Raw genomic sequence first — 27,980 nt, 5'->3', positions numbered from 1 at the left:
GCCACCTCCTGTCAGTTTAGACCACCTAAAATGTGACCTGAGTTAAACCTCCAACACCACTATGTTCTCCTTTCTGCTCTTAAGAAATAATTATATAAGGTAAAAGCTAAGTCATTTACATTCAATAAATGTCTATGCCTCTGAAGACCAGAAAAGCATTTCAAGCTCCCAGCATGTGCGAACAGATACATAAATGATCATGATCCAGACCCAATTCCCTATGGGCTGCAATACTCACCCTCAAACAAAATCCCTTCCATTCATTAGGTTTCCAACAAGAAGATTCCTTCACAGAAATGGTAATTCTTAGAAAATTACAATACTACTTAAGATACTAGTGATTACTAACTTGACAACTCAGTGTGGGGATTTAAAAAATGGTTTTATTGTGTTATTGAGAAAACCTTGGTGATTTGAAGTTTAGACATTCAAGACATGAATCTAGTTTCAATTTCTATACTTATGTTATGAAGCATCTTGTGGCTCCTAACATCCGGGAGATATCAATTAGATAGGAAGACAGAGTTTGATAAAGTGATGTAAAAACGGAGATTATGCAAGTGTTTTCTCTAAAGTGAGCCACTTGTAATTAGTTCACTTATTATCAGGGGTTACAAAACACTAAATCTCTCACAATCTGGAGGAAAATGAAACGTGATCTAAAGGCTTAATGAGGTTTATTGCTTATGTATATATTTACTAATTTTCAATAATTTCCTATTGGACAATTATGAGGTACAGGGCATGAACTAATTAAAAATAAAATGTAAATTTTCTTCACCTTCTATGGATATGCATTTCTGTGGATCATATTAATAAATGTAAATTAATAATTTGCTGCTGATTTTTAACTTAAGTCTTTCCCTTCAAGGATAAAAATAGTCTTTGTTAAATAATTCATATGTAAAATCATGTTGCTGTTCATTTGTCACAGAATTGATTTTTCTATTGACTATTCACCCAAAGGTGAAAAGAGGCATTTACTGACATTTATGGAAATTAAAAGAAGGAAATGTCTTGGCTGACTGAATAGTGAATATTAGTGTTTCAAATGCAAATCACATTTCTACTTGGTGCTAACAAGATGTTGAAGAATTAAAAATGTTGGAAAATGAAATTTGAAAAAACAGAGTCTGTAAAACCAAGGTCTACTTAAATAAATCCTAAAGATATAGCATAAAATGTGATTTTAAAAAGTCTTTGATTAAAAGCTTACATGTATCTATACTTCTAAAGAACCAAAAAAATTATCTGAAAGTAAAAACAGCACTTCTGATTTTTTAAAAGAGTTGGGCCTTCCTAATTCAGAAATATTCTTTTATATAGCAATACAATTAAATTCATTCTTGGGATTTTGTTTCCTTTGTTGCTTAAGGTTTAAACAAAGGGGAAAACATCCTTTAAAAGACATGGTAGAAGTTTTATTGGAAACAAGAGTAGCTATATCTGGACAATAGTGAGGAAGGAAAGTGAGAGAGAGGATTTGCATTTTTTACCTTATCTGGATGCTTTAATTTCTTTAAAAATATCAACAACTATTTTTTACTTTTATAATAAGTAACACTATATTGGAACACACTTAGTGTAATTTAAATACAAATTTATTTGCATTTGGCAGCTGATTTTAACCTCTCTACACATAGCTGTGAGTAAAAATGGACTCTGATGAGTGAACGTATATGTTTCCTCATACCAACTGAAAGTTATAAAATAAAAACTTAAAATTTTACTATAAATCATGCCATATAATTAATTTGTGACATTTAGGATAAGGATTTGGTATGAACTCTGTTCTCTTGCCACTTTCTTTAGAGAGAAAAAACTCTGTCTATATAATTTACTTGCTCAAAAAGCTTTAATGCCACTGCTTTCCCCTAGCCTAAAGAAAGAATCAAGCCCATATGCTTCGAGAAAGTTCTGTGTATTCTGGCCACACTGAATTATTCTAGCCTCGTCATCATCCATTGTGACACAGTGTCTATATTTCAACCCAACAAGATATATGTGGAACACACCCTGGAATTCTATTTTTCTTCCCTACAAGCGTCCTGGTTTGTACGTCCAAATTAAAATACCCTGCCTGATGGGTGCCTCCTCAAGGTTTCTGAGGCCCATTTCCAGTATCAGCTTCATGATATTGTCTTATATCCTTAAAGCATTTTCACATGTTAGTGCTCTAGTAGACACTCACAACTGTGTGAAATGTGCGGGTTAAATATCTTTAGCCTCATTTCATAGATGCAGAAAGTCACCTTTCCAGCCTAAAGTCACTTGGCTAGAAAGTTGTAGAGTCAAAAAGCCAATTCAGGTACAGTTGAGTTCAGTCAACTTTTATGTGTATTAATTACACTGCCTTCCAAAAAAGTTTTCCCTGTCAATCAATTAATAAATGTGCTTCAAATGTTTATGAAAATGAAAAGAACTGTGGTGGTTCTATAGGAGTAAGCCAGATGCACACAATCCGACCACCTCCATCAAGGGGTTTTCATTCATACTGAGGAATGAGATATAAATCCATAAAAATGTATTAAAAATAAAGATGCTTAGACAAGACACAGACACAAAAAATTTAAAAGGCAGAATGGCATTAATTGATTAATAACATATATGTGATTACTGCTGTTGGAATACAGAGGAGAAACAACTCATTTAAAGGCAGTATGACCAATGTGATGTGTGATTTGATCTGGACTAAAAGGATGAGTGGGACACAAGAAGAAGAAAGGCCAGTTGGGTTGATGGTATAACAAATGGTATTCATGTTTTGTTTACATGTATATAATTATTATAAAACCAAGAGAGAGAAAAGCCCTGTGAGATGTCGTATAGGGTTTGACAGTTGACTTTGGAGTCACAATAGAGTTGTGAGTAACTAGGAAAGGAGGTAAGGTGAGGAAAGCGAGGGTCAAAATCACGGTGGCATGGCACCCACAGCTTTCAGAGAGAGGACTCAAGCAGAAGGACTTCTTCCAGCTTGTTACATTACCCGGTATCTTAATTTACATTGTCTTGCAGGACACAGTTTAACTATGAATTCAGTAATTTCTCAAAATAGTTTTTTCCAGAAATAATCATGCAATTTAATCATGTGTAACAGTATTAAATAGAATTAAATAGGAATGAAGAAAATAATTTTGTGAAACTGTATTTTAACAGAACCCAGTCCAAGTAGATTTAAAAACATCAACTATAATTGGAAAGGGGCACAGATTAACAACTCAATGGAATCCATTAGCAACTCTAAACTCCACTGACCTGTTAGTGACGGCTTGAGAGCTGGGGCAAGAGAGGCACTTCTGTATAATCACTGAATGCCCTCGAAAAGTGCCGAACCTATTAAAATATTTCTATTTCTCAGGGTGTCCAATTTTTTACAGGGAAGTGACTTTTTCCTTCAGCAAAATTAAGTTCATTTATTTTTGAACAATTTTTGAGAGTTATGAACTTTATATACGTGTGTGTGTGTGTGTGTGTGTGTGTGTGTGTGTGTGTAAAGGGTGGCCTGATGGAGCACCAACTGATCATTATTCTGTATTAACGTTTCTTATTAGCCATATTCCTATAATTCTATCCTTGGAAGGCATGAAGAGGCATGATTTTGGCTATCTTAAAGAATAAAGATTACTGAATAATGAAAGCTAAACTTAGGTACCACAAATATTATTGCCTAACAGCAACAATAAAATATTTAGCAAATAAATGATGAAGAGGTCCCAGTTAGCTTACCCAAGATGCTATAACAGATAAATCGTAAGTATCAGTGGCTTGGCACAAAAGAAGGATATTTCCTGCTCATATTGAAGCCACAATCTGATGAGTGGGTGACCTTTTGTGTCACCATAAGTGAATCTGGCCTCTTTTTGAGACTTGGAGGATTTTGTATCCAGCTTTGGGGTGAGAAAGATAACAGAAGATCAGGCAAGGTTGGTTTGCATGGGCTGCACTTGTAAATGGTACCCCTCACTAAGGCTCTCATTCCATTAGCTAGTCTCAGTCAGATGATGACTCCTAAACACAAGGGTGCTGGGGCATGTAGTTTAGCTTTGCGATTAAGAAAGGGAAGGCATGGATTTGGCAGGCACAGCATCTGCCACCGTGACTCTGGGGCCAATAGCAGTGCCTTTAAGCTACTGTCAGAGGAAATAATGTGGGTACAAATGTTAGAGAAAAGAAAAACAGATGTCAAGGAGGGTTAGGAAGGAAAAGAAACAAGACTCTGCTAAAGTAGGCAAAATATGAAAGTAAATATTTTAAATTAAATTAAATCTAAATTCTAGAAACAGATGGTAAAAATCACCTGCAAATGTATAAAATTAATTTAAATCCACTTGGGCTTCAAAATCTAGGCTCTTTGTATTACTGACTGCATGACACTTCTTTTCAATATCACAGTTCATCTACTTTAGAAACAGAGTCAGAAATACAAAGTGACAGTTTCAAATAATAATGTAATCATATAAATTAGAGAAAACTCAGGTCTAGTGGGTCTACGGAGGTCATAAAACACATACCTTCATCAGCGTTAGCTGACTCTATTTCAGCATAATGGAAATCCTATTCTCTTAGCCTGAAATTTGCTTTCAAAATTGTCAGAAAATACGGGGCCCAGGTTCCCTGGAGTCTCTCTTCTAATTCTCTGATCTCTTGAGCAGAAACGAAGCTATACGTGTAATATTTTCAACTTACAAAAAAGGCAAACGTTTAACCTTTACTTATACTCTGAACAGATTAAAGTTTCCAAACCTAGTAAAATGATTTTAAGGAAAGTTGTAATATAATACAGTCATAATTGGTATTCTATGTGTAGCCTCTTGTAGTTCATAACTGGAAAGTATCCCTTTCCTAGAATTAACACTTACGGTAATTTCAACCCCACTCGAACATCTAGTGACAAGTAGAGTAATCTCACTGCAGTCACACTGGCCATTCTGCAATGCAGGTATGCTCCTACCTCAGGGCCTCGGCTATTGCCTTTGCCTGGAACACTCTCCCCGGACTTCAGCACTGGTCTCTCCCTGACTTGCATATCTTTGCTCAGGGAGGCTTTTGTTGATCCCTGATTTACAATTGCAACTCCACCCAACCTTCCTCCTCACCACTCTCTACTCTGGTCCCTCCAAACCTTGCTTACCCTGTTTAACATTTTCTACTTTCCATGGTTTTTTTTCCTTTCTTTTAGTATATTACACATTTTACTTGAATATTGCTTACTTTCCCATGCTAGAATTTAACTTCTATGAGGACAAGCATGTTTGCTTTGTAGCAAGGTATCCCAAGTGCCCAGACCTACGCATAGCACAAGCAGAGCTGCTGATCAGTGAATGAGCCTTTGAAAATCCAATTGCATGCGATCCACTCTCCTGGAATGCTAAATGTATAGAATGATATGCATTAAGTTGCTTTATGCATTGCTTGTAAATGCATGCATATAATTGAATGGAATTACAAACCTTGTATATTATTCTTGATAGGTAATGTAAGGGATGTTCCATAGTCATTTTCATTATGTCACTTTCAAATTATATAACTTTACAAGCCAATCACTGTACAAAATGTGACTTCACTTTAATTTAGTCAGCGAAGCAACTGCCTGTGATCCTAACTACCAAGTTTACTGATACATTTTTAACATGGAATTAAATTAAAAATATTTAGTCAAGTTAGGGAATAATATATCAGTCCGTTTCTCTTAATTCTTCTGGGGCTGTTACTGGTTAACAATTACACTGAGCTGGCAAATTATTGAATGCTTTGTGTTTGGAATTCAAAAGCAATTAAGATGCATTTAATGTACTCTCTATAAGCTCACAGGTCTATCAAGGTACACACACACACATACACACAGATGATTATATTATACTGACTGACTGTATGTCACTGAGGCGACATACTCAGTATTAGCAGGAAGCCAGAAGCACAGCCTTATGTCGTGAAAAGTTTGGAACAAAAAACAAGGTAAAATTACGTTGCTAACTCATATCATTCTCAAAAACAAAGTCCAGGTAGCTTAAATTTCTAAATGTAAAAAATCAACCTAAACTTTATAAAAACATAATAGGATGATATCCTTATGGCAGGCAGCAGTAAAAGAATTTTTTCCCTTAAAAAATTGTATAAGAAAGATTTTCTTAAACAGAACAACACAAGTACAAACCGTGAAGGTAGGGATTAATCAATTTGACTATATTAACATTAAAACTTGATGTGGGATAAACACATAAACCGGCAAGCCCACTACAGTCTAATTCTCTCACTGATTACCACTCAAACTTTCTATAAAATACAAAACATCTATCTGAGTAACTGGGAAAGTTAACAGAAACACAACAATGAAAAACAAGCAAATTGTGGTAGGGAATCAAAATGCAGAGAATGAAGGCAGAATAATGGCATGCTCAGGTAAAGAAAACTAAGATTTCTTGGGCCTACTGTAAATGAAATGCTAAAGGCAGATCTTTAAGCTGATGTTAAATCATACCAGAAAGAAACTCAGAACTTCAGGAATGAAGGAGAGCCACAGAAATTCTAAGTATTGGGTTAACGTAAAAGACAATGTTTCCCGACTATTTTCTCCCTGTATGACTCTCAAAATTGAAAGTTGCAACACGGCCTGGGGCGTTTCAATGTACATAGATGTAGCACATGAGACAACACTGCTAAGTAAAGACAGGTGATAAAGAGTGAGGGACCAAGACGGTTGACCAGGGTGGACTGAAATCAGGTGTGTATATATTACAATTTTAGTTTACCAACAGGTTATGTAAAATGGAATTTTTAAAATATCAAAATAATCTGTAAGAAGCCATCATAAGGAAACAGAAGAATGAAAACAGCAGGGACAATCAGAAAAGCACATAATAAAACTAATATACTTTGTCATGGTGAATACCGTCAACTTGATTGGATTGAAGGATGCAAAGTATTGTTTCTGGGTGTGTCTGTGAGGGTATTGCCAAAGGAGATTAACATTTGACTCAGTGGACTGGGGGCGGGCACCATCTAATCAGCTGCCGGCACTGCTAGAATAAAGCAGGCAGGAGAACATGGAAGGAGCTGACTTGCTGAGTCTTCTGGCCTTTATCTTTCTCCTCTGTTGGATGCTTCCTTCCCTTGAACATTGGACTCCAACTTCTTCAGCTTTTGGACTCTTGGACTTACATCAGTGATTTGCCAGGGACTCTCAGGCCTTTGGTCACAGACTGAAGACTGCACTGTTGACTTCCCTACTTTTGAGGTTTTGGAACTTGGACTGGCTTCTTTTCTCCTCAGCTTGCAGATGGCCTATCGTGGGACTTCTTCTTGTGATTGTGTGAGTCAATTCTCCTAATAAACTCCCCTTTATATATTCATCTATCATGTTCATTCTGTCCCTCTAGAGAACCTGTGTAATACATACTTAAATCTAACAATATCAGTAATTACATTAATAGAAATGGTCTGATGAAAGATTATCTGATCAGATAAAAATAAATAAGACTCATCTGTTATGTTGCTTACAGAAATCTCATGTCAAATACAGAAATATAAACACATTGAAGGGATGAATTTTTGGGGAGGAGGAGGCAAAATGTTCTAAAATTAGATTGTAGAGATAGTTGCACAACATTAAGAAGTTAAGAAAAAACACTGAATTTACATAACTTAAAGGCATGGGTTGTGTGGTATGCGAATTATATCTTGATAAAACTATTTTTAAAAAGTAAATGATAAAAAAATACCTTGTGGAAAATGAGGAAAAAAATGGAATGGCTATACTAATTTCAGACAAAGTAGACTTATGACAAAGAAATACAAATAAAAAATGAAATTATCTAATGATGAAAAGATCTTCACCAAAAGATGCAATAATCTTAAAAGTCTTTGTATCTAAAATGCAGCTTCCAAATGCATGAAGCAAAAACTGATGAAACCGAAAGGTGTGAACAAAGCCAAAGCGTAGTCGGAGACTTCTGTGCTCTTCTCTCAGTAATAGATGAAAAATGCAGACAGAAAGCCAGCAGAGACATGGATGTGGACATGAGTAACCAACCTGACCTACTCTACTCTTCAAGAAGACTCTAGTCAATGGAAGAAGAATACAAATTTTTTTTCAAGTGCACAAGGAAATTTCACACAGACAGGTCAAATCCTGGGCCATAAAACATTTTACTACATTTAAGAGAACTGAAATCATACAAGGCATACCCTCAGATCATAGCAGAATTAAACTAGAATGCAGAAAGGTACCTGAAAAACCCCAAATACTTGGAAAGCATCAATATTAGTCAAAAGTCCCATGGGAAATTAGAAAATTTTTTGAACTGAATGAAAATGGAAACAAAACAAATTAAGATTTGTGATATGCAGCTATTATAGTGTTGAGATGGAAATGTATAACTCTATTAAACGCTTTTATTAGGAGAAAAGAAATACTTCAAATCAGTGATCTATGCTATCTATTTAAGAAAACAGAAAAAGAGAAAATTAAACGCAAAGCAAGCAAAGGAAAAGAAAATAGAGGCTGGCAAGACGGCTGAATAGGAATGACTCCTGCCTGTAGCTCACAGCAGGATCACTGCAGAAAGCGGGTGATTTCTGCATTTCTAACAGAGGTACCTGGTAAATCTCATTGGGACTTGTTAGACAGTGGGTACAGCCCAAGGAGGGCAAGCTGAAGCAGGGTGGGGTATCACCTCACCAGGGAAGTGTAAGGGGTAGGGGAACTCCCTCTCCTAGCCAAGGGAAGTCATTAGAGAGTGTACCATGCAATCCAGCCCAGATACTGTGCTTTTCCCAAGGTCTTCACAACCCATAGACCAGGAGATTCCCTCTGGTGCCTATGCCACCAGGAACCTGGATTTCCAGCACAAAAATGAGCAGCTGTTTGGGTAGACACAGAGCTAGCTGCAGGAGTTTTTTTGTTTTGTTTTGTTTTGTTTTTTTAAATCATACCCCAGTGTGCCTAGAATGCCAGGGAACAGAACTGTTCACTCCTCTGGAAAGGGGGCTGAAGCCAGGGAGCCAAGTGATTTGGCTCAGCAGGTCCCACCCCCACGGAGCCCAGCAGGCTAAGATACACTGGCTTGAAATTCTCATTGCTGCACAGCAGTCTGAGCTTGACCTGGAATGCTCCAGCTTGATGAGAGGAGGAGCATCTGCCATTGCTGAGGCTTTGGTAGGTGGTTTTCCTGTCACAGTGTAAACAAATCTCTTGGGAAGTTCAAACTGGGTAGAGCCCTGCAGCTCAGCAAGGCCTCTGCAGTCAGATTGTCAGTTTAGATTCCTCTTCTCTGGGCAGGGCATCTCTGAACAAAAGGCAGCAGCTCCATTCAGAAACTTATATATAATACCCCAATCTCCTTGGGATAGAGCACCTGGGGGAAGAGGTGGCTATGGGCACAGCTTCAGCAGACTTAAATGTCCCTGCCTGGCAACTCTGAAGGAAGCAGTGGATCCCCAGCAGACTGCCTCCTGAAGTGGGTCCCCTGACCCCATGTATCTGGACTGGGAGACACCTCCCAGTAGGGACCATCAGACACCTCATACAGGAGAGCTCTGGCTGGCATCTGGTAGGCGCCCCTCTGGGATGAAGGTACCAGAGGAAGGAACAGGCAGCAATCTTTGCTGTTCTGTAGCCTCCACTGGTGTTTCCCAGACAAACAAGGTCTGGGAGTAGACCTCCAGCAAACACCAGCAGACCTGCAGAGGAGCTTGACAGAGGAAAACTAACAAACAGAAAGAAATAATATCAACATCAACAAAAAGGATGTCTACTCAGAGACCCCATTCAAAGGTTACCAACATCAAAGACCAAAGGTAGATAAATCCATGAAGATGAGGAGAAATCAGCCCAGAAAGCCTATAATTTCAAAAACCAAAATGCCTCTTCTCCTCCAAAGGATTACAACTCTTCACCAGCAAAGGAACAAAACTGGATGGAGAATGAGTTTGACGACTTGACAGAAGTAGACTTCAGAAGGTGAATAACAACAAACTCCTCCAAGCTAATGGAGCATGTTCTAACCCAATGCAAGGATGCTAAGAACCTTGAGAAAAGGTTATATGAATTGTTAAATAGAATAACCAGCTTAGAGAAGAACATAAATGACCTGATGTAGCTGAAAAATACAGCATGAGAACTTTGTAAAGCATACACAAGTATCAGTAGCCACATTGATCAAGCAGAAGAAAGCGTATCAGAGATTGAAGATTAACTCAGTGAAATAAAGTGAGAAGACAAGATTAGAGAAAAAAAGAGTGCAAAGAAATGAACAAAGCCTCCAAGAAATATGGGACTGTGAAAAACCCAAATCTATGTTTGATTGTTACCTAAAACTGATGGGGAGAATGGAACCAAGTTGGAAAACACTCTTTAGGATATTATCCAGGAGAACTCCCCCAACTTAGCAAGGAAGGCTAACATTCAAATTCAGGAAATACAGACAACACCACAAAGATATTCCTTGAGAAGAGCAACCCCAAGACACATGATTATCAGATTAACCAAAGTTGAAATGAAGGAAAAATGTTAAGGGCAGCCAGAGAGACAGGTGACATTACCCACAAAGGGAAGCCCATCAGACTAATAATGGATCTTTCTGCAGAAACCCTATAAGACAGAAGAGAGTGGGGCCAATATTCAACATTCTTAAAGAAAATAATTTTCAACCCAGGATTTCATATTCAGCCAAACTCAGCTTCATAAGTGAAGGAGAGATAAAATCCTTTACAGACAAGCAAATGCTGAGAGATTTTGTCACCACCAAGCCTGCCTTACAAGAGCTCCTGAAGGAAGCACTAAACATGGAAATAAACAACCAGTACCAGCCACTGCAAAAACATACCAAAATGTAAATATCATCGACACTATGAAGAAACTGCATCAACTAACAAGCAAAATAACCAGCTAGCATCATAATGGCAGGATCAAATTGACACATAACAATATTAAATATAAATAGGACAAATGCCCCAATTAAAAGACAGACTGGAAAACAGAATGAAGAGTAAAGACCCATCACTGTGCTGTATTCAGGAGAGTCATCTCATGTGCAAAGACACACATGGGCTCAAAATAAAGGGATGGAGAGATATTTACGAAGCAACTGGAAAGAAGAAGAAGAAGAAAAAAAGAAGCAGCAGGGGTTGCAATCCTAGTCTCTGATAAAACCGACTTTAAACCAACAAGAGACTAAGAAAGGTATTACATAATGGTAAAGGGATCAATGCAGCAAGAAGAGCTAACTATCCTAAATATATATGCACCCAATACAGGAGCACCCAGATAAATAAAACAACTTCTTAATGACCTACAAAGAGACTTAGACTCCCACACAATAATAATGGGAGACTTTAATACCCCACTCTCAATATTAGGCAGATCAATGAGACAGAAAATTAACAAGAATATCCAGAACTTGAACTAAGATCTGGACCAAGCAGGCCTAATAGACATCTACAGAACTCTCCACCCCAAATCAACAGAATACACACTCTTCTCAGCACCACATCACACTTATTCTAAAATTGACCACATAATTGGAAATAAAACAGTCCTCAGCAAATGCAGAAGAATGGAAATCATAGCAAACAGTCTCTCAGACCACAGTGCAATCAAATTAGAACTCAGGAATAAGAAACTCACTCAAAACCACACAACTACATAGAAACTGAACAACCTTCTCCTGAATGACTACTGGGTAAATAACAAAATTAAGGCAGAAATAAAGATGTTCTTTGAAACCAATGTTCTTTGAAACAATGTTCTTTGTTTCAAAGATGTCTTTGAAACAAAGACACAATGTATCCGAATCTCTGAGGCACATGTAAAGCAGTGTGTAGAGGGAAATTTGTAGCACTAAATGGCCACAAGAGAAAGCAGGAAAGAGCTAAAATCGACACCGTAACATCACAATTAAAAGAACTAGAGAAGCAAGAGCAAACAAATTCAAAAGCTAGCAGAAGATAAGAAATAACTAAGATCAGAGAAGAACTGAAGGAGATAGAGACATGAAAATCCCTTAAAAAAATAAATGAATCCAGGAGCTAGTTTTTTGAAAAGATCAACAAAATAGATAGACCACTAGCCAGACTAATAAAGAAGAAAAGAGAGAAGAATCAAAAAGACGCAATAAGAAATGACAAAGGGGATATTACCACCGATCCCACAGAAATACTAACTACCATCAGAGAATACTATAAACACTTCTTTGCAAATAAACTAGAAAATCTAGAAGAAATGGATAAATTCTTGGACATATACACCATCCCAAGACTAAACCAGGAAGAAGTCGAATCCCTGAATAGACCAGTAACAAGTTCTGAAATTTAGGCATCAATTAATAGTCTACCAACCAAAAAATATACAAGATCAGATGAATTTACAGTCAAATTCTACCAGAAGTACAAAGAGGAGCCAGTACTATTCCTTTTGAAACTATTCTAAACAACAGAGAAAGAGGGAATCCTCCCAAACTCATTTTATGAGACCAACATCATCCTGGTTCCAAAACCTGGCAGAGACACAATAACAAAAATTCTGGCCAATATCCCAGATGAACATTAATTCAAAAATCCTCAATAAAATACTGCCAAACAGAATCCAGCAGAACATCAAAAAGGTTATTTACCATGATCAAGTCTGCTTCACCCCTAAGATGCAAGCCTGGTTCAACATATGCAAATCAACAAATGTAATCCACCACATAAACAGAACCGATGACAAAAACCACATGATTAACTCAATAGATGCAGAAAAAGCCTTCGACAAAATTCAACAGCGCTTCATGCTAAACACTCCCAAAAAACTAGGTACTGATGGAAAGCATCTCAAAATAATAAGAGCTGTTTATGACAAATCCACAGCCAATATTGTACTGGGCTGAAAGTATGATATTGGGCAAAAACTGAAAACATTCTCTTTGAAAACTGACACAAGACAAGTATACCCTCTCTCACCACTCCTATTCAACATAGTATTGGAAGTTCTGGACAGGGCAATCAGGCAAGAGAAATAAATAAAGTGTATTCATTTAGGAAAAGAGGAAATCAAATTGTCTCTGTTTGCAGATGACATGATTGTGTATTTAGAAAACCCCATCATCTCAGCCCAAAATCTCCTTAAGCCGATAAGCAATTTCAGCAAAGTCTCAGGATACAAAATCAATGAACAAAAATCACAAGCATTCCTATACACCAATAAAAAGACAAACAGAGAGCCAAATCATGAGTGAATTCCCATTCACAATTGCTACAAAGAAAATAAAATACCTAGGAATGCAACTTCCAAAAGATGTGAAGGAACTCTTCAATGAGAACTACAAACCACTGCTCAAGGAGATAATAAAGGACACAAACAAATGGAAAAACATTCCATGCTTATGGATAAGAAGAATCAATATCATAAAAATGGCCATACTTTCCAAAGTAATTTACAGATTCAATGCTATCCCCATCAAGCTACCATTGACTTTCTTCACAGAATTGGAAAAAAACTACTTTAAATTTCATATGGAACCAAAAAAGAGCTTGTATAGCTAAGATAATCCTAAGCAAAAAGACCAAAGCTGGAGGCATCACACTACCTGACTTCAAACTATACTACCAGGCTATAGTGACAAAAACAGCATGATACTGGCACCAAAATAGATATATAGACCAATGGAACAGAACAGAGGCCTCAGAAATAACATCACACATCTACAACCATCTGATCATTGACAAATCTGACAAAAATAAGCAATGGGGAAAGGATTTCCTGTTTAATAAATGGTGTTGGGAAAACTGGCAAGCCATATACAGAAAGCCAAAACTAGATCCCTTCCTTACACCTTATACAAAAATTAACTCAAGATGGATTAAAGACTTAAATGTAAGACCTAAAGCCATAGATACCCTAGAAGAAAACCTAGGCAACACCATTCAGGACACAGGCATGGGCAAATACTCCATGGCTAAAACACCAAAAGCAATGGCGATAAAGCCAAAATTGACAAATCACATCTAATTAAACTAATGAGCTTCTGCACAGCAAAGGAAAATCTCATCAGAATGAACAGGTAACCTACAGAGTGGGAGAAAATATTTGCAATCTATCCATCTGACAAAGGGCTAATATCCAGAATCTACAAAGAACTTAAACAAATTTACAAGAATAAAACAACCCCATCAAAACGTGGGCAAAGGATATGAACAGACACTTCTCAAAAGAAGACATTTATGCAGCTAACAAACGTATCAAAAAAAGCTCATTATCACTGGTCATTAGAGAAATGCAAATCAAAACCACAATGGGATACCATCTCATGCCAGTTAGAATGGCAATCATTAAAAAGTCAGGAAACAACAGATGCTGGAGAGGATGTGGAGAAATACGAATGTTTTTTACACTGTTGGTGGGAGTGTAAATTAGTTCAACCATTATGGAAGACAGTGTGGTGATCCCTCAAGGATTGAAAACTAGAAATACTATTTGACCCAGCAATCCCATTACTGGATATATACCCAAAGGATTACAAATCATTCTACTATAAAGACACATGCTCATGTATGTTTATTGTGGAAATGTTCAGAACAGCAAAGACTTGGAACCAACCCAAATGCCCATCAATGATAACTGGATAAAGAAAACATGGCACATATACACTATGGAATGCTATGCAGGCAAGAAAAAGGATGAGTTCATGTCTTTTGCAAGGACATGGATGAATCCAGAAACCATCATTCTCAGCAAACTAACACAAGAACAGAAAACCAAATACCTCATGTTCTCACTCATAAGTGGGAGTTCAACAATGAGAACACATGGACACAGGGAGGGGAACATTACACACTGGCACCTGTGAGGGGGTGGAGGGCTAGGGGAGGAATAACATTAGGGGAAATATCTAATGTAGATGGCGGGTTGACAGGTGCAGGAAACCATCTTGGCATGTGTATACCTATGTAGAAACCCTGCACATTCTATACTTGTACCCCAGAACTTAAAGTATAATAAATAAAAAACAACAGAAATCAGTAAAACAGAAAAACAATATAGATAATCAATAAAATCAAAAGCTACTTTTTAAAAAATCAATAAAATTGATAAACCTGTAGCTAAACAGACCAAGAAAACACAATAAGCAAAATGTTTGCCCTGCATGAAACTGGCACGGAATATTATGCAGAATATGTGGAAAATTCCTAACACCATCAGGAAAATCATGCAAACCAGTTAGGAAATAAGAAAAGCATGTATTTGGATTAGCAAGCCTGAGAATATGTGAAAATACTGCTTAGCAACCAGGAAATGTAAAATAAAACCACAATAATATCCATTTTACATTTATCCTACTGGCAAAAAAATAAAATGAATAATTAAACCAAGTGTTTACCAGGAGAGATGAAAAACTTCACTCCCTTTTAAAAGTATATACATTGATTTAACCTTTTAGGGGAGTAATTTGGCAATAACCACTGTGGTTGACTATGTCCATGAGCAGAAACTTAGCACTTCCACTTCTAGGAGAACCTTTGGCATTTTTTTTTCCAATTGTAAATTAGAGGCATTTTCAGTGTTCTTAATAGTAACATGGCTTGTAACACTGATAACTTAGAAATGATTTTGATGTAAGTTTTCCATTCACTTTTGTCAATCTGTAAACATGTTCTTAAGAAATACCATGACCGTATTAAATGGGACTTGTTTCTTAGAAAAGTTTCCAATGGAGGAGGCATGTTTGCACCTAAAAAGTAGTCTGCCTTCTGCTCCTCTGGCTCCCTGGGGCACCGCAGCACCCTAGGACCAGCAGCAACAGGTCATGCGCACCTGCCCTTCCATCCCTAATGTCTTTCCCTCCTCCTGAGCTTGCTCCCTGCCATGCTTGTTGAAGGAATATGAATATAATTTTGCACTAAGTATGTGCTGGTCATCAGAAGTTTATTGTATTGATACCTTGGCCCTAAAGTTTTATTTTTTATTTTTTGAGAAAGAGGGTCTCTGTTGCTTAGGCTGGAGTGCAATGGTGTGAAGACCGCTCACCACAACCTCAATCTCCTGAGCTCGGGTCATACTTCTACCTCAGTCTTCTGAGTAGTTGGGACTACAGGTGTCAACCCTAAAGTCTACATTTCACCTGGAGCTAATACTTAGAATAAAATAACAAGTAGGAGAAACATGTATCAAAACAGAAAAAAAAAGTCCTTCTGCAGCAACAAGAAGAAGCTGTTTGCAGAATAATCTGTAGAAACTGAGACTGTTATTTTTTTTTTACATTTTAAAGGCATGCATATCATTGGTTATTACTTGTGAATGTGATATGATTTATGGGTACACCTATGCTCAGTAAAGGTGCAAACATGGATGAAGGGCTATGTGCAAACTTCACTGTGATGACTCACTTCTGGTGTGGTAGGCAGGGATGAGACTGAGAACTAGGATACATGTTTTTCCAAAAATGTAGCTCTAAAGTAAATACTGCAAAATGTTAAGACTTACTAAAGGTGGGTGTTTCATTAATCATTGTTTCTTTCTAAGTTTATAATATTCTATTTTAAAAATCACACATATAATAGATTTTACCAAAGTCCCACATAAGTGTTGGGTTCTCTTGATCCAATCTAATCTCCTACATATTTTAGATAGCATCTACAATGTTAATTCAGAACTGTTTTTCACAATATTAACCCTGCAAAGAAAGGAGTAACAAGAGCAAGCAAGCTTTTTGCTTTTTTTCTTTTTTATCACCTACAGTATTCCAGGCAGCATGCTAGGCAGGTGACATATATTTTCTTTAACTGATCCCCAAAATTATCATGTTTGTGCACTTACATGACAAATAATGAATCTGTGATTCTTATCTAGTTATTTTCTTTTCTTCTCTTTAAAAAACAGTTAAATTAATACTGAAATTGTTACCTAGAATTTATAGTTAGCCACGTTTTCAATTGTTTGTTACTCCTCCACTATACAATAACATTGCTAACTGCAGATTTCCCATCTAGAAGGTGAGCTTGCAGAAGTATCACAAGACTTTTTCCTCTTTAAAACATAGTCACAGTCAGGTGCGGTGGCTCACTCCTGTAACCCCAGCACCTTGGGAGGCCAAGGCAAGCAGATCATTTGAGGTCAGGAGTTTGAGACCAGCCTGACCAACATGGTGACACCCTGTCTCTACTAAAAATACAAAAATAATTAGCCAGGTGTGGTGGTGCACACCTGTAATCCAGCTACTCAGGAGGCTGAGGCAAGAGAATCACTTGAACCTGGGAGATAGAGGTTGCAGTGAGCCAAGATCATGCCACTGCACTTCAGCCTGGGACAGAGGGAGACTCCATCTCAAAACACAAACAAACGAACAAACATGGTCACTACTCTGATTTCTTATTCTCTTAAAATTAAATCTTCCTTGTTGATAATAGTGTCTTAATCAGAAAAATTGTGCATTTATATACACTTAGGATATGTTAATAAATACAGTGCAATCTTATGATAGAAAAATACAAAATACAGGATACGTTTTGGTTTTTATTTTTCAAATTTCTATTTATCTCTGTTGGACATGACCTTTCCCATACCATCAAATTAACTTAACCACCGTCGTTTCTTGCACATAATCTGTAAGTCATCAGTGGTAGGTACGGATTCCCTGAACGTTGGCTGTGTGAAAGAGCTTTGTATGCTAGATCTCCTTCTCTTTGTAGTTCATATATGATTATATAAAATACACATTCATATGTTTCCTTTTGAAAGGGTTATCTAGTTTCTGCTCCCTGACATATCTTTAGAATTATCATTTGATGATTAAATGAAATATTTCTACATTTCATTATTTTATCTAACACAATTTGTTTTAATTTCATGCTATAATATATTTCAGTCTATATAACAAATACAATGAATATAGAAAGAAGGCATTGGGTTTATTTAGTGCTCTGTAACTCTTAATTTTGTTGCTATGTGACATTACAAAAAGGTTTATTTGATCATTCAGTAAAGCAAACCACATAACCATTTACTTTTTGATGTGAATCCATTACATATTGATTTTATTACAGCTTTCATTGGCAGCTATGGCAGGAGTAGGCTGGATATTTATTAAGATCTTGGGTCCCAGACTCCATGATTTTATCAAAGACCATGAATGATTTCTTACAATGAATATCTGAATGTGATCAATATTCACAATAACTTTTTATATGCTTTACAAAAACAAAATAATATTTTTTAAAACTTGGCAAGACATATGATAAATGCCCATAACGGAAATAAAAGAACATAAAGCCCACGATGTTACTGTGGAGAGCAGACCGTGAGAGGAATAGGAAGGCATGAAGGAAAGGTGGTAGAGTCAAAATTCAATGTAGATAGTGTTAGCCCGTGCTCAAATGCAAAAGTTAAACATCTCTCATCTCAATGTCAGGTGTGGACCTTAAACAGATGTGTAACTAGAAATCCTCATGCTGAGGGCAAGCACCACACAGTTCTGTTTCTTCGTGCCCCCTTCTGCTATCATTCTGCCTTGAGGACATCCTCCCGCCTCTCTGTGACTTTCATGCTTTTGCTCTATTTATAAATTGTGGGTTTCCTGTGTCAGGTTACCTGGCCCTCTGAGTCAGCAGAGGTTTGCCATCACGGCAAAAAATGCCAAGAAGTCATTCTCATGTGGATGACGCTCTCAGCATCTCCTCTACTGCTGAGCCTCTCACCACCGTGTTACTTCTAAAGGATTGCATCACGCCAAATAGCGTAAACTTAAAAAAATGTAAAAACTCATAAAACGGCAAGCAGATAAATGTCAGATTCCTTTCAGAAATGCTGTCTAATTCCAAAGCCAGTTTAAAATACTTCCATAACCTACGAAATTCTAGATCCGAGTCCTGGGAACTGCCACTAAGCTCCCTCAAGGGCCAGTGTGTGGAAATCCATGATGTCATCTCTCGCCGTGGTTTTATTCATGCCCAGCACTTGGGAAGCACAGAGCACAGGTCTTTCAAGCCCTCTACAAAAGGAGCACACATGAACACAGCCCCATGCACAGCGCAGCAAATGCCCCCGCTTTTGCTATTTTCAAATATTTTACGTAAAATTAACTTTCACTACTTTTATGTAAAGCCATTATAGTTTCAAATTAATAAAAAATTATAATGGAGTACAACATCAACTACATTTGCTACATGTTTTTTCTACATAAACAAGCACCATATACTGAAGCGCTAGCCCTGTCAGAAAATGTTTTGTGTCTGTTTTGAGAACAAATGAAGAGTTTGTACACTTAGTGTAAAAAAAAAAAATACTTGTTTGGATATAAAACTTTATGGATAATAACAATAAAATTAAATGTGTGTATTAGTCAAACTTCTGATTTCTAAGCAAAGGAAACTAAATCTGGACATGTCAGGCAGGTGGAGGCTTCACTGGAAGGCAAAGGAAAGACTTGAACTGTGACAAAAAGGTCTGGCGAGTGGGTGAGGTGGATGCAGGAGCAGCATGCTCTGAGCAAAGCTCTTCTCTCACTAATATTCTTCTCCTGGTGCTGCATGGAGCCACTACTAGCCAATGTCACCCCATGGAGCCAGGCCCTTTGATGTCCCTTCCATTACATGTCCCTCACTCTGTATCCGTGGTAGGTAGGTTGGCTGAGCCCATCTCACATGCATTTGTGCAGCTATCAAAGCAGGGGAGGAAGAGGGAGTCCCTTCCCTTGTATTTCCATCACTGTAGGTGTGAAACATAAATGTGGGACTGGCAGGAAAAAGACAAATCACAAATGTCCACTATGGCTAGTGAAGACTTTTATTTTGAACCAAAATTTTTTTTTTAATTTTATGAAGCAGGCTGGGCACGGTGGCTTAAGCCTATAATCCCAGCACGTCGGAAGGCTGAGGCAGGTTGGGATCATTTGAGGTCAGGAGTTTGAAACCAGCCTGACCAACATGATGAAACCCCATCTCTACTCAAAATACACAATTAACTGGCCATGGTGATGCACACCTGTAATCTCAGTTACTTGTGAGGCTGAGGTAGGAAAATCGCTTTAACCCAGGCAGAGGTTGCAATGAGCTGAGATTGTGCCATTGTATTCCAGCCTGGGCAACACTCTGTCTCAAAAATAAATAAATAGATGAATTTTATGAAACAGTTGAATGACTCCTCTACTCCTTTTAATGGGTTATAACTAGTTCATTCTCAGAAATGAAACATATAATCTTGATTTCCATTCAATCTGTGCACTCAGTGAATTGTCTGTATGATCTTCGGCAAATTACTGACTCTATTTTCTCTTTTTTCAACTAACATAATGCCAGACATTTTATCTTCCTTGACGGGATTTTATTAAAACTGCTGGTGAGGCTAATGAAAATATAGGCATCTTCAAAGAGAAATTTCATTTTTGGTTAGCATTTAATTTTACTGCTACATGCCCAATCTGTCTGGGACTGGATTTTATAGAATTTCTATTTAATTGCATTAGTAGAAAAGCTAAAATCCTGCTTCCCTGTGTGTGTCCACACTTCTTGTATTAAGTGTCACATGACAGAGAAATTCTGAAAGGCATTAAACACATAGTTTCACATAACTCTTCCAGATTCTCACCAGTAAGGAATCTGTCTCATCAGGTGAGTGCCCACAATTTGCATGGAAAGAAAATAAACATGGTTTTCAGTTTCCTTGAAAAAAAGAATGTGGCCCAAGATGACTGGCAGTTCCTGCTTCATCAGAGATGTCTGCATTTGAAAACAAGCCTTCTTTGAAATCCGAGAGCGGAAAATGATTCCTGATGACCTTTCCCAACTCTCTTTGATTCTTAGCCAAATGGAGAGGAAAAGTCACAAAGCTGCCTACTGTATATACTTTCTTTCAAATGACTCCCTTTGTCTAAGAACCGAATTGCAGGGGCAGGCCTGGAAAGGATGTCAGACGGCCTAGCATTGTGTTCTAATGTACAGGAATCAGGCTTATAATACCAAAATCAAACCAGTGTTTATGAGCAGGAGGTTCCCCTGTGCACAAGCTCAGATGAAGCATTTGTGATGCTTACAAGGTAACGTAGACACATCTCTAAGGAACAGAGGGGAGATTGGGACGATCTATTATTGCAACCAATCAGCATTTTCTTTCTATTTCAGTGACAGGATAGCAGTGCAAGTGCTTTCAGTAGATTGCCTACTAAAATTTATTCTTAAGATTCAAATTATTGATTTTTCTCACTACCTCATCAGTATTACTTAGAAAAATCTCAGCTGATAATATAGACGCGCCTCCATAATGCTAAATATTCCAATGAAAGCTTATCATTAGCTGGATAGTTGATTTCATGGAAACATCTGGATACTTGGCTGAAGTTATTTTAGATTTTTATGTAGATGTTTGACGTAAGAATTGTGCTGCAACTTTAGATAAAATGAGAATCCTGTTGCTAAAGCAATAATCTGTTAATATATTGATAACAAAATCTCTCTAATTTGTGGTTTGTTCATCACTTTTAATGCAACATTATATATTTTAAAGATAATTATTTAAAGTATATTTTAAAATTCAACAATATTCAAAAGGAAAACAATGGTGGCTCAAGACTGTAATCCCAGCCCTTTGGGAGGCCAAGGTAGGTGGATCACACAGTTAGGTGTTCAAGACCAGCCTGGCCAACATGATAAAACACTGTCTCTACTAAAAATACAAAAATTAGCCAGGTGAGGTGGTGGGTGCCTGTAATCCCAGCTACTCAGGAGGCTGAGGCAGGAGAATCACTTGAACCTGGGAGGCAGAAGTTGTAGTGAGCCAAGATCATGCCCCTGAACTCCAGCCTGCGTGACAGAGTGAGACTCTGTCTTGAAAAAGAAAAAAAAAAAAAAAGGAGAAAACACTCTATTCTACAATATACACTTTTTACTTTCTAAAAGCACCAGTGGGCTTTTTTCTTTTCCTCTTAAAGTGATCATCTTGTTTATTTTGGTGAAATTGTTAGGGCCAGACACATGAAACATTGACATGGAATCAGTAATACACATCCAAACAGTTTTGTGAACTGCAATCTCATTTTGATTTTACTAAGTTCTCATCATGTCATAATTTAAATGAGTGTGAATTAGATGGAATTGGAGGTCATAGCTGGGATAAAATGAAACCACAGGTGGCTCAAGCATTTCATTCCCAGGTGTGGTCACTTCGAGTCGTCCTGTTTTAGCCAAGGTCAAATGCATAGCAACTTCATTCAGCAGGTTTAATATATCTTCACCCGACAGTAATTTTAAAGTACCACAATATAAATTAAATCTACAATATTCCATCTAAAACTACTTATGATGTTTTAGTTGTTTTGGACATTGTTCTTTATTTTAAAAACAGGCAGAAAATTGTAGTCAGCTGAGGTCGAGAGAGACCATTCAGCTGAAGGAGTGCGGGGCAGAGGTGAGGGCAGCCGAGCTCTCCATTTCACACAGAGCATCTATTGGTAACAAGTTAACGAATGCCTTGTCATAAGTGAATTCCATTTGTCACTGTACAGGTCAGCAGATAGATGTCATTACCTGAGTGGTGTGACTGTCCCTGTGTCTCTGAAATGACGAAGTTCCTGTGCCACTCACAGACAACCGTGAGTATCCGTCCTCTTCGGATAAACCTATTGAGGTCAACACAGATCAGGAGTTAAACAGTGTCTCCTTTTTCCAAATAAAGTCAGTCCTGCACTCATTACAACAAACTAGAATTGTTATCTTTTACGAACTGAAATGATTATCCTTAAATACAAACTAAATACTACATTTTACAACGAAACATGGGCACGCACAGTACTGTGGCAGCTTCATTTAGGAAAAAGGACATACCCTGCCAACTAGATACAATGATAACAAGGAAATATGTGATAACAGCACAAAAGTGAGCAGACACGCACTGGAGGGGAGAAGGGAAACTTCTAGAGACTGAAAAGGTTTGAAGAAGCATCTGGGGTTGGTGATGGGCCACTGAGTCGCTGGGGTGACTGCAGATGCCAGAGTGTGACTGTCTTTTGCAGGACTGCAGGGAGGCGAGGAAGTGAATGAAAGTCAGATAGCGCAGAACTAAGCCTGCATGTCCGATTAATTCCACTGGCTGTAGTTCATTTTGTGCAAAAGGAAGCAAAGAGATTGGCTGAATTTCCATGAGGAAAAGGTTGGAAGAGCTGCCGGTTCACAACACACCAATTCACGAGCAATCACGTAGGATAAGCCGCAGGTTTATGAAACTACATGCCCCCCAGCAACACGAAGTCACTACAAGGTAGCAAATGATGCTATTAATGATCCTTTATGGTAAAAGCAGTTTCTCAGCCTCCACGCTACTGGCATTTTGGCCTGTATAGTTCTTTGCAGTGGGCTCTGTCCCATGCACTTCAGGATGTTTAACAGCATCCCTGACCCCTACGTACTAGATACCAGCAGTACACCCATCTGGGGCACCCAGAAATATTCCCAGACATTGCCAAACATTCCTTGGAGGGTAAAGTCATCCCTCCTACACTGGCTGAGAACCGCTGTGATAGAGGCATCACGCATCAACACCAAGTGACTCGGTTAATAAACATGAACAGACAAAAAGAGAAATAAGAACCCGACAAACTGAATTCAGCTCAGAGAACTTTAAATACTGAAGTGATTACTACGCTCTTCTGAAAGCATAATTAACGAGCACAGTATAATTGATTAAACATATACATGAGTCCTAAATTAAAAATCATTTGACAATCAGTGTACACTTTTCCAATTATAGGAGAGAGTTCCTCAGGGAAGTCCACAGAATCCTGTCAACACATGCCAAGGCCTTCCAGGTGATCTTGTTACATGTAGAGATACCTTGTTATGGAAAGGCTAACTTCATGAGGACTGGGCGGACTGTGGCCAGTGGGTGGGTGGGGTGGTGTCTTATGCTGGAGAACAGATCTCGGCCACAGGCAGCAGCAGTAGCCTCAGGTGCTACGTGGGAAGTGTCTACAGGACACAGGAAAGGCTCTAATCACAGTGAGTGTCAGAGCAGCCTGAGATTCGCACAGGTGGAAGGGAGTGTGGCAATCCAAGATCAGGCACAATATGAAATTTCAAGAAACTAGATAAAGCAGACAGTTGGCAAAAAAAAAAAAAAAAATGTTTCCAGGTTGCCGAGTACAACAAAGGGCTTGGGATCCATGTGAAGGACCCCCTCTTTGAGGGGAATAAAGGATGGGGTGCTGGGGAGAAGCGGCTGACTGACAAGCAAGATAAATCTCCACTTCTAGAGGAACCATAGAGAAACCAGTTCACCAGGTGTCTTACTAAGACAGGGGATCTGAGGCAGGAGAAGACAATTGTGATCCACTTTTCAAAACTAAATTATAAATAAGAAGTTTGGGCTGGGTGTGGTGGCTCATGCCTGTAATCCAAGCACTTTGGGAGACTGAGGCGGTGGATCACCTGAGGTCAGGAGTTCGAGACCAGCCTGGCCAACATAGTGAAATCCCATCTCTACTAAAAATACAAAATTACCCAGGCATGGTGGCGCACACCTGTAGCCCCAGCTACTCCGCAGGCTGAGGCAGGAGAACTGCTTGAAACCAGGAGGCAGAGGTTGCAGTGAGCTGAGATTGTGCCATTGCACCCCAGCCTGGGGGACAGAGTGAGACTCCATCTCAAAATAAATAAACAAACAAACAAATAAATAAAATTAGAAGCTGGATCTCATAATCAAAAGAGAAACTCAATTGAAAGGGTACAAACTCAGGGACCAATCAATAGCCTGCTGAGTGCTACACAGAGTCAATTAAATTAAGGTTAAAAACATTCATCAACAACCCATGCATACAGTGCTGGGAAATATGATGAAGAACGAAGAAAAGCCCCCACCCTTGAGGACATTCATCTTTCAATGAGAATGGCCGTGAAGCTAAACACACAGCAGAATGATTTCAGGATTAAGACTGAATACAGGTAATGAATAGGGTCTTGGAGAAGGCCAGAATTAATTCTGACGGAGGGGACCGGAGAAAACTTCATGGTGGTGTTGCCAAAGGACCTGGGCCTTCCAGGAGGAGGAGAAATGTGGAAGGTGAAGAGAGTCGAGAAGGACATGCCTGGCTCAGAACACAAATGTGGTAAGTCAACAAAACACAAGGAGGTTTCATGGAAATGGACCACAATTTGGAGACAACAGGTAGCACTGCAGACTTCCCAGAACAAACATGATGCCATTTTATCTAAGTCATGAGTTTAAAGGTCTTTCCTTCATAACTGTTGACTAAAACAAGAATGGGTCCCAGAACCTGTGGCAGAGCTCCACAGACAGGGACAGGTGGCAGAGTGGGCAGGTGGATGCGTGCGGGTGGAGGGCCAGGCGAGGACAGCAGGGAGGGAGGCAGGTGCATGGGTGCTGGAGAGACTGGTGTGTGGAGGAGGAGGTGGGACAAGTGACTGGGCCTGAGAAGTCAGGGGGAAGGGGATTTTTGGAGGTTGTAGCAAACAGCCAAGGGTCCTCATCACGACCCACGCACTGAGGTTGTGAGAACTGAAAGGGGTACAGTGACAGCCAGGAAGTGCCAAAAGTGTGAAGGAGGTTACATGGCAGGAGGGGTGTGTGTGTGTGCATGTGTGTGTGTGTGCGCACCTGTGCATGTGTGTGTTTACCAGCACAATATTTTATTTACCCACCATATTAGAAGCAGTACCTTTTTAAGGCAAATAATTTTAAAACACCAAAGGCACAAAACATCAATTAAAAAAAAGAGATTCATGTCTCTATATAAACATTAAAAATAAACATATTGACAATGCCCTAAAAATAAAACTCGTATTTTAAAAGAACAATATAGAACACTGAAATATGGTAAATAAGGGGGTTTATTAATTCTTAAAGCATTCTACAGATCGAAATAAAGGACTTACTCTTAGATTTTAAAAAATAGACAAAGAATAAGTTTAGAAAATAAAGGAGAAAAAATATGAATGACTACTAAGTAGTACACATATTCAATTTCATTAAGAATTCCAAGTAACACACATGGACTATAGCAGCACTCATTTTATCTAACAAAATAATACAAGTTTTAAAACTTTTTATTACAAAAATTTCAAACATAAAGAGAATATGTAGTGAAAATCCATGCACCCATTCCAACATTTTCGGCTGTCAATTTTATCCATTTGTATTCATTTTTCACTTAGATCCCAGGAATCATGTCATTTAATCTAAAAATATTTGTACATGTGTCCCTAACCGACAAGGACTTTTTTTTCTTTCTTTCTTTCTTTCTTTTTTCTTCTTTTCTTTCTTTTTTTTTTTTTTTTTTTTTTTTTAACGTATCAAGGATTTCCTCATGTAGATAATGGAAACATTGCTAAACAAAGTCTCCCAGAAAAGTCCCACAGTCTTGGTGGGGTAGAGAATCCTATCACGCATTTTAACCAGGGTGAAGACTCCAATCATGGTGGAGGAATATTTAAAGTGAAGGTGGAGCCCTTTATCTGTGCCTTCATTAAAAGGTGGAATTCTATCCGAGAAGGAACTTCAGCACATTCTGAGAAGCCCCCTCTGCTCCTCTTACTGCAGCAGTGTTCTCCCCAGCCCAGGCTTGGAGTTAACAATTCCCAGCTTAGAGATTCCTGTGTCCCTTTCTGAACGTAGTCTTTCCAGGGTAGCAACAGTGTGCTTCAAAAAGTTGAGCTTTTTGTCCATTTGATACAAACTATTTCAAAAAGCCATTCTTGCCCAAATGACAGCAAGAGTCAGGGTCTTCTGAAGCTGCATAGACCCTACCCTGCCCTTCAGCTATGCAGCTTTTCTGCTCAAAGAAAACACACAGATGCTCAGGGGAAGGAATTCCCCAAAGCTGATCTCCATGGCATAATGGATATGCTGTGCACACCCTGTACAACCTGCTGCTGTCCCTTTAAACCTGAGTGGGCAAAAGTCAGAAAGGCTTTGGCTTTGATTGAGGGTTTAACTGGAAGGAGAAGCCTCTGCTCTTCTCTCCTCATGGATTGGACGCTGCTCAGAGAATTAAAGTTAAACCTTCCTCCACAACACAAAGAGGAATGGCTTTTAGGACATCCTCCTCATCACTGGGGTGGATGCCTGGTCCCTAGAGTTCTGGGTGATTTTTTAAGTAATTTTGAAAAATGAGAGACTCTGAGGTCGTGATGTCTACATGCAGAACCCAATGGGTTCATGTGAAGTCTTATATGAAGACAAGAATGAGAGGGACTTTAAAGGGGTGGTATGGCATTGAATTTTACATGGCTAACTGATTAGAATTTACTAGGCACAATCTGTCATTATGTAGGGAACCAAACTTGATTAGCCAATGGCAAGTGGGTTTGAATTCTCTTTTTACATCTGTCCAGCTTTCCAACTACTCCATTACCTTCAAATCCTCTCCTCTCTTGGTCTCCGTGAAATTGGACATCTGTCTTCTATCTCTTGAGTGCCTCTTGCATGTTCCCATTTCCACCCTTCTCAATGTATATTTCTTAAAGTTGGGCATTCTATATGGTTTGGTCATCACATTGCTTTTATTATTTCTCTTTATGATTGTTCCACTGATGCTATAGAGCATCACCGCGTCCCCAGCTTCTTGGTATAGATCATCACCGCGTCCCCAGCTTCTTGGTATAGATCATCACCGCGTCCCCAGCTTCTTGGTATAGATCATCACCGCGTCTCCAGCTTCTTGGTATAGATCATCACCGCGTCTCCAGCTTCTTGGTATAGATCATCACCGCGTCTCCAGCTTCTTGGAAACCTCTGGCTTTTCTTTCTCCATCCTGGAACGCTGCTCTATATTCCAAATCTGTAATCATCATTTATGGAAAAATCATCCAGAATCAGAAGTCCTTCTCTCTTGAGCCCCAGATCCACTTATGGAATTAACCTCCTTTGAGAATTGCCCTTCCCTTCTAGAGAGTGCAGTGTCCTCCCATCGTTTGTCTCAAATTCTTGGAGTCGTTCTTGACACTTCGCCCTTCTTGACTCCTATACCAAAATAGTCTTCAATACTCTTGCTTCATATACAAAACCT

The 27,980-nt window shown here is 38.5% G+C and overlaps 1 protein-coding gene across 1 annotated transcript in view; it reads right to left on the bottom strand.

Moving 5' to 3' along the window:
- Nucleotides 1-27,980, bottom strand: part of MYO16 (myosin XVI) — a 563,966-nt gene that overhangs the window by 10,968 nt on the left and 525,018 nt on the right. The window contains exon 34 of the mRNA XM_032246200.1: nucleotides 22,489-22,580. Within this exon, the coding sequence (XP_032102091.1) occupies nucleotides 22,489-22,580 (92 nt within the window). The remainder of the gene's footprint in view (nucleotides 1-22,488; nucleotides 22,581-27,980) is intronic.

Source organism: Sapajus apella, unplaced genomic scaffold (assembly GCF_009761245.1).
Source record: "Sapajus apella isolate SASKATOON/1434 unplaced genomic scaffold, GSC_monkey_1.0 scaffold60, whole genome shotgun sequence".
Lineage (NCBI taxonomy): Eukaryota > Metazoa > Chordata > Mammalia > Primates > Cebidae > Sapajus > Sapajus apella.
Note: the sequence above shows the minus strand (reverse complement) of the source record. Positions and strands in the feature narration are given on the sequence as shown.